The following is a 19212-nucleotide window of genomic DNA, read 5'->3' on the forward strand; positions in this document are numbered from 1 at the left end:
AGAAGATCAATCCTGCAGAATTTAGCAGAAATATTCATAAAATCTCTCCATGCCAGGAATGGACTTTCAATAAAAGTGGTTTCTTGGGAAAATGTGTGAGTGGTATGAATTAATTATACATATTCATAATTACATGAACAAAATATGGAAAGCAATGAATTTGTTATGCTAAACACCAAATTGGCCTGTTTAAGTTTCAGCCATCCATTCTTACCTGGATTATACAATTTTCTTTTAGAAGAACTGTGGCTAGAAAAGTCCATTTATCTTGGAAGATATAAATGAGATGGAAATTTATGTGAATGCACTTCATCTTTCTTTCAGAATTAAGGAAACATTCAGTATTAGTGAAGAACATTTAAAAACAGGCTGACAAAAAAGAAACAAAATTTTAGGTTGAATTCAATTAAAAATTTTAATGACTAAATGACATTGATTGCTTGAAAACAAAAAATGAGTGAATAACATATATTGAAAATGAGAGATTATAAGTGTAATTGTAGGAAACTGATGCTAACTCTGTGTTGCAGCATCTCAGAGAAGGTTACACTTCATCACCCCTGTGGAAGAGTGTAAGACAACATTGTCCCAGTGCTTGTCCACTCTTTTGCTGGGGTGAAAGAAGTTGCAATAAACTGATTAAAGCAAGATGCTTTCCATTCTCCCAAGGAAAACGTGGTAGAGCTGTTGAGATATGTGCTGGCTGAAAGTGAGACTCTCAGCTCATCCATCAGCTGCTCTTTGGAATGGGGGAAAAAAACCCAAAAAAAAGTCAAATATCCACGCACAAAAATAGAATTTAAAAAAATAAAAACTCCTTTAAGCACTGTAGTCGTGGCAAGAAATTTACAGATTATGTCCTCTTCCATAAAAAAGCATCATCAAAAAGAACTTGTGCCAGTTTTGTATTAAAAGGCCGATAGAAATCTCTTAAAATCTCCTTGGTGCTTGGCAGCATTGGGCCCAGGCTTCTGTCCTCAGGTCTTCTGGTGTTTGAGGCAGGACTCTTGGTAATCAGAGCTTCTTGTTTCTCACTCAGAGGTCCTGTGGAAAAAAGAGAATATTATCTTCAAATATTCCCCCCCCCCCCCCCCCCCCCCAAAAATGCCCATGCTAAAGAAATCGAATGGCTAAATCAGAAGTTTTGCCATGGGGGGAAAAATGGAATTTTTGTTAGCAGCCACAAAGTTTCAGATTATGGAATACAGGCTTAGATCAGTAAAATAAATCACTACTGGTAAATATGGAAATAATACACATTCCTCTCCCATCAATTAATCATCTCTATAAAAAGCAGCATAAATCACTTTTGGAGGAAAATATCTGTTTTCAAAGAAAATGACAATGATTAAAGACAACTTCCCATCCATTCTGGAGCTGCAGGTATTTTATGCTGTTTCATTTCATGGTGTGAGTTGTCCAATACCCAAGAGAAACTCTAGGAGCTTCACTCAGCACTCAGAGAAGCATTTTCGTTTTGTTTATTTTGGAGGCTGGCAGTGGGATCAAAGTGGCCACAGGTGTAGTGATGTCCCCACTTTGGGAATAAATGTGCAGCAGCAAGATAAAAACCTACAGGGTTTATCCAGCACCAGCCATATTCAGGAAGCAGATGCCAAGCTTTTCATCTGTTCAGCCTGCTACATCCAAGCTTTTCTCATCATCCAGACCAATCTTTGGACCAGACAGATGATTTTTCAGCCACATTTTCATTCTCTTGCCACTGTCAAATCAACATTGGGCAGCGTTGTGTCTGCCGGCGTTTCTTCCGAGGATTAGCAACAGATGTCTCCATCAAGGCAGCAAAAACATAATTTCCCCCTTCTCCTCTCCTCAGCTACAAACACAACCTCTCATGGTGCTCAGATTTAGGTTCTGGGCTGGTAGCCCTTCAGTTTGTTAGAAATGTGGGGGATAATTTTGCACCTCCATAAGACTGTGGCAAACAAGCCCTGAGTGTCTCCAGAAGCAGGGCTGGCAGATATGGGAGATAAATCCCTGCATTGTGAGTGGCCTGCAGGTTTTTTTTCTTTATATACTCTCACTAAGATCTTCTAACACCAGGCATTTGAGAATTTAATTTTGCCTGACTCCAGGCAATGAGATTAATGCATCCCTCAAGCCAGATTCCTTTGCTTTTCTTTTTGTCTCTCAATAAAGCAAAACCAACCTAAAAGGAGAAGGATAATAATGATTTTGCACACTCAAACCAGCCAGCAAGCACCTACCCAGATCCAGGAACTGGAACACCATGTGCATGGTGTACCTCATGTTTGATGCATGGTCCTCCAGGCGAAGAACAAGGATCTGATCTTTGTTAAAAACTGTCAGCCAGTCCAGGAGATACACAACATAGAGCCCTACCTGTAACCTCACCTGTGGGTACAAAAAAAACCCCAATTAGTTCACCTTACAGCACTTCTAGCTGTAAAAAAAACAACATTCACCTCTGTCATTTGGGCAAAAAATCCCAAAAATGTGTTTTTGAGGAATGACAGAAAAAAAGTATGTGAATATTTTTCAATTTTCCTCTTGTTTTCTGAACAGCTTAAAGAAATCTTTGCAAACAGCTTTTCTGCTGGTGAGAAATGCCATTTTACCAAGCTGCACTTGCTGCACCAGCCATGGGTCTCAGGTGCAGCAGCATTGGTGGTGCCTTGTCTGAGCCAGAATCTGTCAGACCTGAGAGGGGGAAAGGCAGATTTTCACCTCTCCTGCCCTTATCTCTGTTTTCCTTCCCTCCTCAGTTTTACATAACAAGTTGAAACATAAAAAGAGTACCCTTGGTGTTCTTAAAAAGTCCACCCTCCAACTGTGCTTATAAATATTTTTCTAAATCCCTTCAGGCTCAGAGGAGAGGAACATGAATCCAAAGTCTTAAGCATCTTTCATAAAAGAGTTTTGACATCTTCAGCTCACATTACCACAGAGCCCATGAAGTGACACAACAGCCCCTTTCACTGACACTGCCCCATGAGCTACACTGATACCTAAATTCCTCTAAAAAAAACATATTTTGAATTATTGCTGAATTATTATTATCCTGTGTGATTTGGATGTGTGTTTTTGGCTGTTTATAATGTAAATCTCCATATTTAGGAGATTTCTTTATAGATGTGCCACACCAAAATCTGGAACTTCTTCTTTGAGATACCAGGCTCAGATGGGATAATTCTGGCAGGGCAGCACCCCAGCCTTCAGCCAATGCCTCCTTCCACTCAGCACTGGGGCATTAACTTGTGGTTTAATGTTTCTTTTCTTACTCCAGCCTCTTGTAAATAGTTTCTCCACCTTCCTTGCACACTCCTGCAGGTCACAATTGGCATCACTCTGCTCACTGTGCCTTTCTCTGGGTGATGTTCTTCCCATTGATTCCAGGGGGCAAACACCCCTTTCTGTCCCCTTAGCAATCCAGCAGCCTAGGACACCTCTCTGGTTTCAGAAACACATTAACAAATAGCAAATCCCTTTTTTTCCTGGCACAGTCACAGAATTAGCAACCTAATGAGCTCACCAGGGACAGCAATCCTCACTTTTTCAATGCACAGCAAACCACGAACACAACAGATTTAGCAACTTGGCTGAAGAAGAAGCTAAAAAAGGCCACTGAGGAGCACAGTTGGCATGTGGGTTTTATTCCAAACACCTGCTTGTGGCTCTATGGAAGGAAAGAGCCTCCTCTGCTCATTTCCAAAAGCATCTTCTTCAAGAGAGCTGCTGGAGACAACAAACAGAGATGGGTTCTGCACCCTGAGGATGAACAGAAGAGGAAAATCTTCCCTTCTGGTTCTCTCTCTGCCTTTCTCTGCCACACTGGAAGGAATACATTTGTGCAAGCAGGTGGCTGGAAAATTCTGTGATGCTGGCCAGCAGCAGCTGGTGTGTGAGCAAGTCCTGGGGGCTGCACTCAGGGAGGAGCAGCTCCAGTCTACCTGGTAAGAGAGAGCAGGGTCCTGTTTGCTCTGCTGCTCCAGCCCATGGGATCCTCCTGCACTGTTATTTTACCCAGGGGAAGAGGCAATAACTTCAGCCCAGAGGCAAAGGAGGGAACTGTTCCCTCTGAATCCTTTACAGCCTGAGCAAATAAAAGAGGATTGAATGGCAAACTGGCCAGATGTGATGCTTCAAGTCAATCTCTTCCATATTATTCTCTGCCCTTGAGCAAAATGCTAAAATTGTGAATTTTGGAATCCTAAGCCTGTAATACTTTGTAATACTTATACATTCCCCTGCCAGCAGTTTCTGTGTTGTCTTGTATAATTTTCTGGCATGTACAATTTAAAAAAAAAAAAAAAAAAAAGAAAGGAAAAAAGTTAGCTAGTTATTGGTAGCCTTTCCTTACAAAAGAACACATAATTTATTCTGATTTTCATGCTGTTTGGTACCACAAAGAGCTTTGCCAGAGCTACTTTTTTGAAGACATCTGCAAAAAGCACATTAAATTGTAATCTTCACTAAAATGCTCTCCATGCACTTGCACAATAGCAAGGCTGTGTTATCCCTGTTGGCATCCACCAGGGAACAGGCTGAGGAGACAGCTGGGCCCCCACACCATCTCTTACATTTATATTTACATCCTCCACAAACAAATGAAGAGGGAGAAAATTTCAATTTCAGGGGATTTTGGTGTCTGGACAACATTTCCAGCAGGTTGGAGCAGCAAGGAGCCAGAAGAGGCAGGGAATACCTACAGGCATGGCATTGTTGAGGGTGTTGTTGTAGACACAGGCTCGCAGGGAGAAATCCAGCACACAACCCTCAAACAGCTGCAGGGACTCTGCCACCTTCTCATGGAAATCCTCTGCTGATTTATTGGCACTGGCGAAGTACAGGTAATCAGAGTAGAGCCTGAAAGGGAAATGTGGCACTGAAATACCATAATAATGTAATCAGAGTACAGCCTGAAAGAGAAATGGGGCACTGAAATATCATAATAATGTAATCAGAGTACAGCCTGAAAGAGAAATGGGGCACTGAAATATCATAATACTGTAATCAGAGTACAGCCTGAAAGGGAAATGTGGCACTGAAACATCATAATAATGTAATCAGAGTACAGCCTGAAAGGGCAAAGGTGGTACTGAAACAATATAGAAACAATATAATATTGTAATCAGAGTACAGCCTGAAAGGGAAATGTGGCACTGAAACACCATAATATTGTAATCAGAGTACAGCCTGAAAGGGAAATGTGGCAATGAAATACAGATAATCAGAGTACAACCTGCAGGGGATTTGATGCCTCCATAGTACCCATCTCTCAAAATTCCAGAAATCTTACATATTTTTCAGCCTCTTCCAAAAAAACACAGGTGTTAAAGAAATCAAAACTCCAATCTTTTTAGATCTCATTACCACAGTAACCTTTTGTATTGCATTTACTTTATTTATCCTTTAACTTCCCTAGATTTCAATGGGTACATAAAAACACCTCATTTGGAAAGTTTAGGCCTTAATCCAGCAAAGCACTTAAGCACAGGAATAGCCTCTCTGCACTCATTATTTATGTCAGTGTTTTGCAGGAAGAGGATTTTAATTCGCATGGGAAACAAATGAAGACTGTATTCACTTAAAAAAAAAAAAAAAAAAAAAAAAAAAAAAAAAAGAGGAAAGGGAAAAGCTGAAGGACCAGGCCAGCTGAGTTCACCTCAAATAGACACACAACAGCATCTCCAATATGGATAAAATGTGGATATCCAATGTGGATATCCAATGTGGGTATCAGAACTCAGCTTGTCCCAGGGATGGTGGGGCTGAGTGGTGAAATGTTTCTCCCTGGGAAGAATCAGCCAGCAGGCATCAGGTACAGCATGAAGGTTATTAAAAAGGTTTAATATGACTGCTTGGTATTTCCATCTGAAGAAATGCATCATTTTTCAGACTTGTTGACTTCTCATGAAAAACTACTTTCTTGAAGACAAGTTCTCCCTCTGCAGGGCAGTTGGAATTTCCTTTCCATTTTTCTTTGTCTTTTTTTCCTGTTTTAAATTCTGGGGACATCTGCCTTTGCTGATTAGGATTTCAGCTGTTCCAGCTACTTGAAGTCCTTCCCTTCAACCTCCATTGAAATAATGACACCAGTTGACAACGACCATCTCAAAAAAAGATGTTATTCAAATATTCCCTGCTGGGGATAGCCCAGACTTTGTGCAGGTTAGATCAGAGCCCATCCCAAACTCCTGCCCATTCCAAGGAGCCTGTTCCATTCCCTGGAATCACCAACAGATGCCTGGGCTGTCCCAGCTCAGATGAGCCATCAGGAATACAGGGATTTGCCAGCAAAAGTAAGTAATTTGTCATAAACACAGTAAAGGAGATGAAGCTGACTTTTTCTGTCACCCCTGCTAAAGCTGGCAAAGAGCTACACCCCCATTCCAGAGGGTGGTTGAGGCAATCAGGGAGTTTGTCACTAATTTCCATGAGGAAGCCACTCCAGAGCTGTCTCACATAAAATCACCATCTGTTAACTCCTGGGGTCAGGAGATGCTGCTGAGGCTGAAAGCTGATTTCCTGACACAGAGCTGAGAAACCTCTCCCAGCCCTGCTCTCAGCACAGGCAGAGCAGGGAATCTCCTGCATCTTTACCATCACCTGCATCCTCCTCATCACCTGCGTCTTCACCATCTTCTTCATCCTCACCATCACCTGCATCCCCACATGATCTTCATCATCATCTGCATCCCCACCATCTTCCTCCCCACATATCTTCATCCCCAACATCACCTTCATCTCCACCATCTTCATCCCCACATCATCTGCATCCCCACATCATCTTCATCCCCACATCATCTGCATCCCCACATCATCTTCATCTCCACATCATCTGCATCCCCTTCCTTCCCTGAGTTTTTCTGGGCTTTGCCCTTGAGCACTGACCCTGCCACAATTGTTCTGAATGTCCCTCTGGAGCTGCAGTGAGAAGGAATTCACACCCTCCCAGTCTGATCCCTGGGGACTCTGCTCCATCCCCTCCACCCTCCCCATCACCCTCTCCATTATTATCCTGCTTCAGAGGGCACAGCAGGAAGGAATGTCCCAGAAATCTGGAGGAAGACTGGAGAGAAAAAGTGAAATACAAGTGGAAAGCTGGACATGGCTGACTCTCCATAGCCATTTAAAACACCCATACCTTGGCAAAAGCCAGGCCCCTTCCCTGCAAGAAGTGCAAGGATGAACTCTTGGCTGTGCAAGCTACAAATGCCCAGTGAAACTTTACACAGCTGTCTCACCAAGCACTTTAGAGTTTAAAAAAATTTTACCATTTGCTGACTGCAGAGCTATTTAATAATTTTCAATCATTATTATTTAATCAGTTTGAACTGAAAAGCCCATGAAAACATCAATTTTACTACTTAAATGAAATGAAACATTTCCCAGGACCACTTGTACTGAGAACCAAGGCATGTTAGCTCAGGTAATGGCATTTGATTGCATTTGGAAACATATACATTTTTTTTTGAGAGCAGCTCAGGAGTCCAGAAATGGCACTCATGGCATTCACACTCACATGCTTCTCTTTAAAACATTATCACTGTTCCCTGTGCCAAAATACACAGAATAAAACCCCTCTTACCACAACCAAGCAGCTCTCAAACACCACGTGAATATTTACTTGCATCCAATGGAGTGAGAGCTAAAAATGTTATTATAACAAGAAAATTTTCTTGCTCACCTTTCAACAGGGTCCCTCAGCATGATGATAAGTTTGGCATTTGGTTGGAAGGCATGGATGAAATCCTGGATCAGGAAGGGAGGTTCTCCTTCAGTGCTGTTGTCATAGAAGAAAATCCAAGCGTTGTTGTCCCACATCGTTGAGGCACTGGCCTCCCCTGGAAATGAAAAACATCTCTGCTGGTAACTTAATCCATTCTTCATGTTGGAATGGAAATTGGCTGAAATTTTTAGTGTTAAATTCCCACACACCTTAGTTCTGCTGAAGCTCCCAGAGCTGCAGCAATCCCTGTGCCTTTGGGACTGCAGGGATGGCTTAGGCAGGTTTTATGCAATTCCACCTGGAATATTCCTCTCCACAACCACACTGCTTCCTGCTATTGGCTAACATGAAAATAGATTTAATTTGGGCTGGGATGGACTGCTCAGGGTTTTAGCACATTTTCCAGTGAGGAATCATGGAAGCAGAGAATGATCTGGGCTGGAAGGGACCTTAAAGATCATCTTGTTCCATTCCTGTCATAAATGGGAACCTTCCCACCTTCCACTGGCCAGGTGGCTCCAAACTCCATCCAGCCTGGCCAGGAGTTTGTCCCTGCTGAAGCCTTGCAATGCTCTTTGCAGCACCCACAGATTGCCCTTAATGCTCCCAAATCTCAGAGCAGCAGCTTGCTAACAAATTGTAATATCTCCCACAGAAAAATGTGGAAACCACCACCCCCTGCTGATCTACAGTGTGCAAAACATAATCAGGAAAATCATTGAGCGTCTAATAAATATTTTAAAAGCAGCTGAGATGTGTCAGTGAGGTTTGAAATATTATTTTTATATAATTATTTGTGTAGAGCACGTCAACTATTTACAAATAGATAAAGGATTTATAGAATAAATAGCACACTTTGGTAAAATACCAGATTCTGGCATTTAGTGTCTGAAGAAGCTCACTTGAAATGCAATGCTACAGGGAGAAATATATTCAGTAAAAATCTCTGCCAGACTGAGGTATATGATGGTTCAGCTGCTAAATAAATGATCTGATACGTTGTTTTGAATTTTGGAACCTTTCCTGTCTTTTTAAGTAATCCTGGCATTTATGTGGCACAGTACTGTTCAATAAAACATGTACAGAAGCTTTTTGGGGACTTACATTCTCTGACAGTCTAATGAAAGCTAATTCTTGCTAATGAGGTTTTTCAAATCAAAGGAAAGGAGATTAAAAAATAATAATGTTGTAAGCTTATAGCCTTGTACATTATTTCCCTGTTTTTTCTTCCTTCCTCTGCTGGGAAACCCAATAAAGGTTTAAAAAGATGGACAAAACACAACATGAGAAAGGTACTGGCTCCAAACTTCAGCTGAACATAATGTGATTCATTAATAAAGTCTGGGAGTTGTTAGAAAACACATTAATCTTCTGTCACGTTCATTTTGCCTCTTTTCAGGAGGAGGAGATCAGGTCCAGTGGCTATAGCTGGGTGTCCCCAACAGCTCTGTTCTTCCATTCTAAATTAATTAGCCAAAGCACTGCCTAATCACCAGCAGGCTTCAGCTTGTCAATTAAAACTCAATTAGCCCAGCTCCCACGCTGGGTGAGGCAGAAACACAAAGGGTTAGAGAGAGGCCAGGAGCTGCCACAGAAACCTCCCCTGAGCCCCCAGGAAATGCTGAGATTTCAAGAACCTGCAGCAGGGATTTGCTGGAGGGCACCCCAGGGATGGGGGAGACCTTGGCAAGTCCCTGCTGCATCTCTGAAAATGCTCCCTCAGAAATGTTTGCCTAAATCATGCCAAGGTGATTAAAGTGTGTGAGCTGATCAGCCACCCCTCTCTGGGCTGGGTCTGATCATCCCTCTCTGCTCATTCCCTCATCACCTTGCATGTTCTGCTGGATTTGTCACAATCAGAGTGGCCAAACCTGCAAACTCCTCCCTGCACTTCTGCAATGGGAACTGCAAAAAAGCAAAGCCCAGTGCATTCACTCATAAATGGGCAGATTCTCTTAACAGCACCATTCCACAGAAACTGTGAATTCCAAAGGTGAAATCTGCAGGCAGGACACAAATCAGGGGAAAAATCCCAGAATCAGAAAGATTATTCTTCTTGGAGAAGACCTCAGAGGTTGTAAAATCCAGCCCAAGATCACCAAACCCAAACCATGCTAAAGCATTAACAGGGCTCAAGGTGCTGCTCCAGCCCAGCAAAACCTGGGGTCAAAAGGATAAATCTTCCCACAATATAATTGTCATGAATTTAATAAGGGGGGAAATATATATATATAAATATAATAATCATTATGATCCCTGCTAACTTTTATAATTTTAATTTCTTGAAGCAGGCAAACAAAAATTTTCCTGACAATTTGACAGTGTTTGGTTTTGTTTTATAATACAGGTTTAATACCTGCACAGAGAACAAGCCATACTAAATATGAGATTAATTAATCACCAACGATTAATTATGTTCAATTATGCCAGTGCAACTGAATTATTTTTTTTTCTTATGGACTTAAAGAACATATGAATTATTAAATTGCCTAAAGAATGGTGTACAGCCTCCTCATTCAGTCATTAATGGATTAACATCAAACTGTTTTCACAAGTCATTCCTCTAAATTTATCTTATTAATGATCTCACATAAACAAGTCCTGCTCAGAATGCCTCTGGCTGGATCAGCCCTGTCCTCTTGGGTTCATCTCTAAACAGATGTTGAGTTGATTTTTTTTTATTTTTTTTTTTTTGGAAAATGCAGTTATTACCCTCTAGGTTTAATATCCAAAGAAGCTTAACTTTTCAAAGTAATATAACATGATGAACTACTGAAATATTTACAGTTTTAATTTGATTTCTCTTTGCAATCATCTGAAATAAGAAAAGGAAGATTATGAGCAAACCTGATATTCATACAGATTCATTTTAGGCTAGATGGCTTTGTTTTGTTTTTTACCAAGGTCATAAAAGACTGCCTTAATGAGTATAATCATTCAAGACTTTTCCTGTAAACTTAATAAGAAAACCCAGCAGAACCTTAATGACACAAGAAATGAGACCACAGGAAAAAGAAACACAAAGTGAACTCCACAAAAAGCTGCAACAGGAGGTGGGTAATCAAAGATGTACATTGCCAATTAGATTAGGGAATTTAATTAGTATAAGCACTTCACCCATGAAAGGACAGGAGATATTATTGAAAGTAGCAGGAAAATCTGCAGATGTCCTTGATGGCAGCATTTCTTAAGAACCCCATCTTGCAAATGTTGCTCAGTGCTGCAAATGTTTAATAAAGTGAATGATGGACTTAAATGGAGGCTGAGGAAGTATTGAACAAATGTGACTCAGCCAAGGCTCTGCTTTAAACAACCTAAGGCATCATCACCATCTCATCCAGCCAGCAACAGGTTAAAATTTTAGGTTATAATGACACCAAACCCTCAATCATTCTGAGGGCAGGCAGCAAAAATCTTGTCTCTATTTTCTGTAGAATTGTGAGTTCAAGCCTACTCGAAAAGTCTCTTTTTGACAGGGAACTGTCACTTGCACAACTCCTTTTTGCATGGAATGTGTCTGGTTGTCCTGTGAAATAAGACTGGTAAAAATCCCATCCCCATAGTTTGGTGGTTTTAGCAGACAGCAAAGCAGAATTCAGAAATTTTTGATGTTCCTCATGGGCACTGTAAACCAGCACACCATGGACCAAAGGATGAGCCCAGTGGATTGGCCATTATGTGTCATGAAAAGCAATCCAGGGATCCCTCCCTAGAGCCCAGTGCTCAGCATGGACTTCCATAAAGTACAATAAAACAGCACCATTGGACCATTTATAGTGGTAATTAGATCATTTAATAACAACTAATTTTATCAATTTCTTCTGTTGGAGCTTGAGAAGAGCCACTGGGAGCTTCTGCTACCACATCTCCCACAAGCTCCAGGATTTCCAGTGTGTGTCCTAACACCACAGTTACTGATTTATCCCAGACATTGCTCCAGCATTTGGAACTGAAGCCACAATCCCAGCACTGCAGGCAATCCCCTCATAATGGGACTGGAAGTGGATATGGGGACATGAGTTAGGGGTGAATTTGGAAGTGCTGGGGGAATGGATGGGCATGATGATCTTAGAGGGCTTTTCCAACCTAAATGATTCTAGGAAAGCAAAATGAAAACTGTGTTTGAAGGAGTCACCAAGGTCATTCTCATTCTTGGAAAAAAACCAAACCCTACATTAATTAAATGCTGATGTTCATCAGATATACAGCACTCACTCAGGAATTTTCTAGAGATAATCACAGCTTCTTAACAAAGAAAGGAGGAAAAGAAAGCCAAAAGCTTCCAGAGCAAATCAGGGGCTCTGTGCTGAGAACCAGGCACAAATCCCCCTCTGGTGCCCCAGCTCTGAGCCAGTGTGCAGCTACAGGGGATTTGGGGCTGTGCTTGCCCTACCAATGATGATGTTGCTCCTCCTGCCACGCTCCTTCCCTGCATCACTCTGCAGCACACTCTGGATCTGGTGTGCAGCCAGGTCAAACAGATCCAGGTAATCTTCCACCGGGTAGCGGTCGTGGAATCCATCCCTCAGCCGGATGATTCCTGAGAAAACAGCCAGAAAGAGGGACTGAAAATCACCAATTGCAACAACAACAGGGCAAGCCAAGGTGCTTTCACCCAAGCCAGCCAACACCAGCATGAGATCAGACCAAGTGCAACCCTCAGATAACAGTGCCAGTGATGAAGTGGAGGAGAGCTGAGATACTGAATGACTGCGCCACAAACTCGCAGGGATAGGGAATATTTTCAGCTCTCTGTTTTGTAGTCCCTGCATGAATGAGCTTGGATTTATCTTCTTCTAAATTTAGCTTTTGGAAGGAATCTAGAAGATAAGATTCTACTTCCATTTGCACCCATGTAAATTGCAGTAATATTGGACTCCCACTAGATTTACTGTTTTGAGCTTGAGCACAGGCTCTGATGCCAGATATGCAAATCAACACACACTGGGAAATCATTCATGGTTTTTTCCTTGCACAGGTATGCAAATAAAGCTCCATGGTAGTATTTTATTTTCTCTTCTCCTTCCCTACTCCAGGGTGAGTTCAGCATCACCTGCCCCCTCCGCTTCTCAGCATCTTGAGCTGCATCCTGTGATTTTTGTGCTCCTTTTCCCACTCCTGTTCCCAAACCTAGTCTCACTTCTCCATGTGCTGTAAATTCTCCCCACACAGGATTTCTCAGCTTTCTTGTCTCCACAAAGCCAATAATTATCAATTATGTGAGAGGAAAGCTCAGCAAGGGAGTTCTTTTGTCCATCGCCTCTGATTTTCCCCTTTAGGAAAGTGGGATTTAATGAGGGTAGGAGAAAGTTCAGCAGCATATTTTGACTGGTTTTGAGGGGGAGAAAAAAGTGCAAGCATGGTGTGCTAGAGGCAGCCTTGGTTTGTTGCCACCCCACTCCTGGGAACAGAAGCAGTGGCAAGGAGCCAGGAGAGAGAGACAGTCAAGCTGAGACAAAGTCCTGTGGAGCATCAACCATCCCAGCAGAAGGGGAAAGGAGTGATTTGTGAAATGGGGGCTCCCCAGAGGGCTGTTTAACTTCAGCTGAAATTAGTCAGTCTCATAAAAATCCACTGAATCAGAGGATGCCATTGAACAAAGAGATTTCTTGTCCAGCTTAAGTGTTAGAAACCAAACCAAGTTAATGGCCAGGAGCATGGGAGTCATAGCCACTTGCTGCCTGTCTCAGTTTCACTTGTGAGGGTGTTTGTCATATTCTCTGTTTTTCTTTTTTTAATTCTTAAATAGTAACCATTTGGTAATGTAATTTTAAGGCAGAATTAAAGGATTAGCCATCAGGAACAAACTTGATGTTTCATTCTCAGTGGCAGACAGCTGAGATGATCAGAAGGTCATTCCTACAGATCCCTCTCCCACGAGACCATGAGCTCTGCAATGTTTCCTCATCCTCCAGCTTTAAAAAACAACTTCAAAAACTGAATTATGCAAAGAATGTTCTCTTCAAGGATCAGCACTTGGTCCCCAGTGGCTGACCACAAGACTCTGCAAGTGGAGGGTTTGTGAATGCCAGCACAGGGATAGGAATTCACCCTTGTTCTCAAGTTAGATGCACTCCAGCCTGATTATTTTTACATTCTTCTATTCCTATTTGGAAGGTCAGGTTCAGAGCTTTAGTAAGCTCAGTCTTGCTAAAGTGAGGTTGGGTGCATTGCCTCCCCCAAAATTGATTCCAAATATTTATGTTGAGGTTAACATATTATTTGGTCTAAAATATTTTAGTTTAAGGTATCAGTTGGATTCAGCTTTTCCTGTCAGTGCTATCATGGAACACAAAATCCTCCACAGATTTTGCTGACAGTCCCTTGTTTTCATCACTTTATCTGAACATGAGAAAAATTTGTGGCCTCCCCTGGATCCCTGCCAGTGTCCAAGGCTAGATGGACATTGGGGCTTGGAGCAACCAGGGACAGTGGAAGGTTTACACTGCTTTACATCTTAGTTTACAAAAAAAAGTATTTAGAAAATGTCCAAAGTATTTATTTTGGCAACTTTCTTACGGCATCTGTGAAGGAAGAAAATTGAAATTTTAACAGCAAAATCATGAAATTCCATCTCTGGCTGAGAGCTCCTCACCAAGGAAGAAGGAACAAAACCCTGTCTGCAGGAGCTCAAAGCTTCCTCTGGGATTCAGGCACAGGGAAACAAGATGGAAATGACCAGACCACATGTAGGAGAAATAAAGAATTTGAGGTATGACCTCAAAATAAAGAACAGAAGCAGCGCTGTTGGTGTCCCAATGCCTCAGAAAGTGTCCTTTCTTGGCTTTAGCCACAGAAATTCATTATTTTCCCATTCCAAGGAAGCTTAGAAAAGCACCAAAAGAAAGCAGTGATCAAAGTCCTCACTGAGCCTTCAGTGCCAGTTTTTCCTGTTCCAAAGTCTGTGTCTGCCATGAAGCAACAGCAAATGAGAAACAGAAACTAAGATGTCGCCAAAATAAGCAGAATCTTCCTCTTGGAAACAGTAAAATCACTGAAAAGTCTTTGATCTGTGATACCAAAGTCATACAAAGTGAGGGAACTTTTAACAGCCAGACCCAAGAAGAGGAAAATCCAATGCCTGGGTGGAATACAGAAGGCACAACACTCATCCACATGTAGAGGGGAACATTTAGGAATATAAAATGGGTCTTCTGAAGCTCATCTAATCTCTAACCACAGGACTGACCTTTCTCAGCATCCAGAGAGAGATAAGAAGCAGAGAAACAGTTCAGATGGATGAAATTCTGTGCTCAGCCTGCTGCCCCAGACACCCTTTGGAGGTGCAATCATGAGGGGTGGATGCCTTTTGCTCCAGCTGGCCACAACCCCAGCTATTCCAGTCTGCCTTCAGAGATGGAAATACTGATATCATCCAGAAAAAGTATCAAAAATATGTGCAGGGCCCTCAGTGTGAGAGAGATTCCTCATGCAGAGCATCTCTACTGACCAGTGTTGGCCAGAGCTGTGGCATTGGTGAAGCTCCTGCCACAGTTGTATTTATTGAACCATGAGGACTGAAATTTTCAATAGTGACCCATCATTTACTGATGTAAGAAAGGCTTTACAGAGTTTTGCAGCTCAAAACTATTGCTGCTGCTCTTCAACTCCCCCATGGCAATCTAACAGCTTCTCTCCTTGCCTTTATAAATTCATAAGGTTGGTTTTACCCATTGCTTTTGTTTCCCCTTAGATTTTCCAAACAGCTGCAAATGCAACAAATGAAACATGCATTTTTCCAAGAGGTTTAACCCAAAACACCATTGAACAAAAACAAGTTGTGCATCCACCACTTGGATTTCTCAAAAAAAACAACTCTGGTGGCTTCTAGGCAAGACAACACAGAGCAGATTTACAAACCTCATCCCAAATACTGAAAAAATTTTAAGAGACACTGTTGGGAATGAGGAAATAGGAAAACCTTATGAGTGCTTAGCAAAAGATGTGGAAACCATAAGCAAAATAGAAATGATAGCAGTTTTTCACTGTGGGGCTGAGAGCAACCATGTGAACGTTTAAAGCCAAAGTACCAAAGAGCCAGCAGACATCCTGTTCCAAGTATGGCAGGAAAGGTTTAGAGATAAGGTTTATAGATAAGAAAGCCATAAAACATGGCAATATAGCCATTCCCATAGGTCGAATGCAAATATTAGGAAATTAGTATTTTGTAGTGGATTGGTTAGTGGAAATTAGAATATTCAACATAGAAGACTTGTATTGTAAATGGGAAATTGCTCTGTATTCCTCTCTCTGTTACCCTCTCTTACACTCTCTCCCTCTGTCCTGCTCTGAGTCGTGACCACCACCCCTTAACACAACCCTACACCCACACCCCAACAATAAACCACAAACTTCAAGACGGGAACACAGACATCTCCTGAACTTATCCAGCCAACAGCAACTCCCAGCAGCCACCCCTTTCCAGGGCAGCAGAGGCCAGCGTGCCTCACCGAAGCGTTTCCTGGTCCACCAGTGGGGCTCCTTGATGGCCGAGAAGCGCACGTCGGGGTGCAGCCGCAGGCGGTCGTACAGGTCGGTGGTGCCGCACTTGGGCTGCCCGATGATGTAGAAGTGGGGCAGGCAGCGCAGGCGGTAGTGCCTGTCCTTGTAGTGGTCCAGGTGGCTCCAGAACACCTTCCTGAGGTAATCGAAAATGATGCGGAAGCGCTTGGAGTACAGCGCGTAGGAGTTGGTGGCGTAAGGATCCGTGGTGGTGTTGCCCCGGTACTCCTCGTACCAACAAGGGTTCTTGCTGTTTGGAAGGAATTTGTTAGGAATTACCGAAAACATCTGCAACATAAAGAACAATAATTTCAGTCAAGGCAGCAAGCAATCAGTTGTACTTCTCTTATTTAGAGTGGTGAGAGGGCAGAAAACACCTGGATGTTTTTGCCGGCAAAGCTGACCCCGTTTATGGCTTCTGATGGCACCAGGGCCAAATCCTGTGCAACCCATTGGACTGGGAGACAAGTATTTAGAAATTCTTTCATTTTAAGGCCAGAAAGAGCCTCAATAAACTCCTCTGCAACCCCAGGAACAGATTTTTAAAGTCAAACACCTAATACTCAAATCAAATTACCTTCCAGTTTTTAACTCTGAAACACAAGGTTTGCAATGATTTTCAGGCAGGCATCCTGGCAAGCAGTTATTAGAAAGGCTCTTTTCCTATTTATCATTTCAGGTGACAGGTAAATCTAAGTCACAATGATTTTGCATGAGAGAAGGTAAAAGTTCAGTGACATTGTACAGCTATCAGAAGACTGCCTGATTTTTTTCTTCAGGTGTCAAGACCATTTACAGAGCCCATCCATCCTGCCCGTGACTCAGAGGGATGTGATCTACAATATCAACTTCTCAGCTGCTGTGAATCAGGGGACTCTAGGTGGTGTAAATCACTACATGAACATCCAAGCAGTTGCACTTTTTTTATATCTAGGCAATAGATTGATCCAAAAGCCTTGAAATAAGGATGTAAAACAGTTTAAGGCACGCCTCAATTCATACTTACATGTGGTTCTTGCTTCCTCAGCTCTTCTAAATCAGGGCGCTGCCTCGTTATAAACTCTATCTTCGAAGTAATGGTGTCAATAATTAATTTAATGCTTGGATAATCCTTTACATATGAAATATTCATTTTTGAAGGCTGGTAATAGTCTTTCATGTCACTAAGGCTTTCATTGTCCATTAAGCTGGGATTGCTAGCAAAAGCTCCGTAATGGAAGGGAGATGGGATCAGCAACAGGCCGTGCTTGGCTCCAGTCAGTATGTAGGATACCATCACCAGAGTCATTATGATGAGCCCAAACATCAAACTGCAGAGCTTCCCCTTCCTCAGGCAGAAAAACCCATTCCAGCTCTCACAGTGATCAGTCCTCACTTCCAGAACTGCCAGCCACTTCATCTGCTTGCTGTCGGTGTACAAAGGGATTTTATTTTCTCCTCTGCACACAGGACACTTCTGGTTATTGTGATCAGGTCCACGGCATCTGAAACACTGTCTGTGCAAGTCATTTGGTAATAAATGTATGCAGCAATTAATGCAATACCTCATATTACTACTGTTAAACTCCTACATTAATGAGCCAAGCGCAGCCATAAAAACGTTTCTGAAGTGTGTGAGTCATCTTCTGCAAGTCTGAGATTTTTTTCATTCCTGGAGTGGTTCTACAACTACTCAGCAATGCAAAAGGACAGGTTCAAAACAGAATAAAAAGTGACATGTGTCACAGGAAGAAAAAGAAGCCCCAGCCACCACCAACACACAAAAATAGATGTACTCTGGATGTGGCTCCCAAGAATTTGGCTCAGTAAGAGGAATGTGGCAAAGTAAAGGATCAGCTACAAAACTGGCTCAAGTTTTTCCCATTGAACAAAATGAGAAGGAAGAAAAATTGTTGTGTAGTGTGAAAATATGCAAAACATAAAAAGAACTCATTGTCCTCTGCTTTATGCTGGAATGAGCAAATATGGGTAGAAATTTCCAGGTTCCTTTACAACAAGCAGGTTCCAAACTGCACTACTGCTGCTGGAAGCTTCATCTTCCCAGAGATGGCTCCAAAGAGATGCATTGTCCAACCTAGAGAAACAAACCCAGATGTTTATATACCCCCAGACATCATAGCACGAGCCATTTCAGATTCATATTTGAAGGATGCTTCCCATGTGTCAGGTCTGTTAATTACAGCACTCAGGATTTCAAACCCAGAGAACATTTGGCTGCAGGTTCACAGGGAGCTGCCCCTGGTTTTCCAGCACCCATCTGCTCACACCAATGGCTGGTTGCTACCACAGGTAACACTGCATGACTCACCAACCCAGCCAGCAGATCTTAATCTGCTCTGGAAATACAGGAGCATTTCTGGACAGTATCCAGTGACACAGGTTTAAATAATTACACTCTATCTGCTCCTGGGGAACTTAAATTAACAGTCCTGAAGTGGGGTAGGAGCCTGTTTGAAGCAGGGATAAAGTAACAGTCTCCTTTCAAACATGGGAGATAAAGAGCCAAAAAAAAAAAAAAAAAAATCAAAAGCCTCAAGTAAAACATTCAACAAAGTGAAGAAGGCTAATGACAAGATCTCAGGTTTCTGGACCAAATGATGGATCCTCTTATTACTCACCAAATCAGAGAAGTATAATCATTACTATTATGAGTCCCACAATTTGACTATTTTGCCTTTAGCTCCATCAACACCTATTTTTAATGCTTAAGCAACACTGCTGTAATTCCAGATAATAACTCCTAGTTCATTCCTACCAAAGTGTCCTGATCAAATGGGGCAGTCACTTCAGATCCCACATTTATCATCTTCCTTCTGGCTGCATTTTTGTACAAGACAAAGTGCTTTTGTAATAATTATTTGTATTCTGATGTTTCTCCCACTGAGCACTGTCACATTTTGGAGGATTTCTGCAATCAGAGCAAGTAGGCTGTGTCTCAGGGACTCAAGAATAATTAGATAAATATTGAACAAAAGTATTTGAAAATACTTTCCTTC

General features: G+C 42.1%; 1 protein-coding gene across 5 annotated transcripts in view; it reads right to left on the reverse strand.

The window, feature by feature from the left end:
• Positions 1–389: 389 nt before the first annotated feature.
• Positions 390–19212, reverse strand: part of CHST15 (carbohydrate sulfotransferase 15) — a 42501-nt gene continuing 23678 nt past the window's right edge. For 4 of the 5 annotated variants that reach the window (XM_079312250.1, XM_079312251.1, XM_079312254.1 and 1 more), the window contains exons 2-8: positions 17223–18290; positions 16165–16504; positions 12108–12254; positions 7673–7829; positions 4692–4848; positions 2229–2376; positions 390–1044 (exon numbers count right to left, since the gene is read on the reverse strand). In XM_079312250.1, coding sequence (XP_079168376.1) covers positions 854–1044; positions 2229–2376; positions 4692–4848; positions 7673–7829; positions 12108–12254; positions 16165–16504; positions 17223–17765 — 1683 coding nt within the window. In that variant the 5' untranslated portion in view covers positions 17766–18290 and the 3' untranslated portion in view covers positions 390–853. The remainder of the gene's footprint in view (positions 1045–2228; positions 2377–4691; positions 4849–7672; positions 7830–12107; positions 12255–16164; positions 16505–17222; positions 18291–19212) is intronic. The other variant, XM_079312253.1, reaches the window with a different exon arrangement.

The sequence above is a fragment of the Erithacus rubecula genome (assembly GCF_903797595.1).
Source record: "Erithacus rubecula genome assembly, chromosome: 9".
NCBI lineage: Eukaryota > Metazoa > Chordata > Aves > Passeriformes > Muscicapidae > Erithacus > Erithacus rubecula.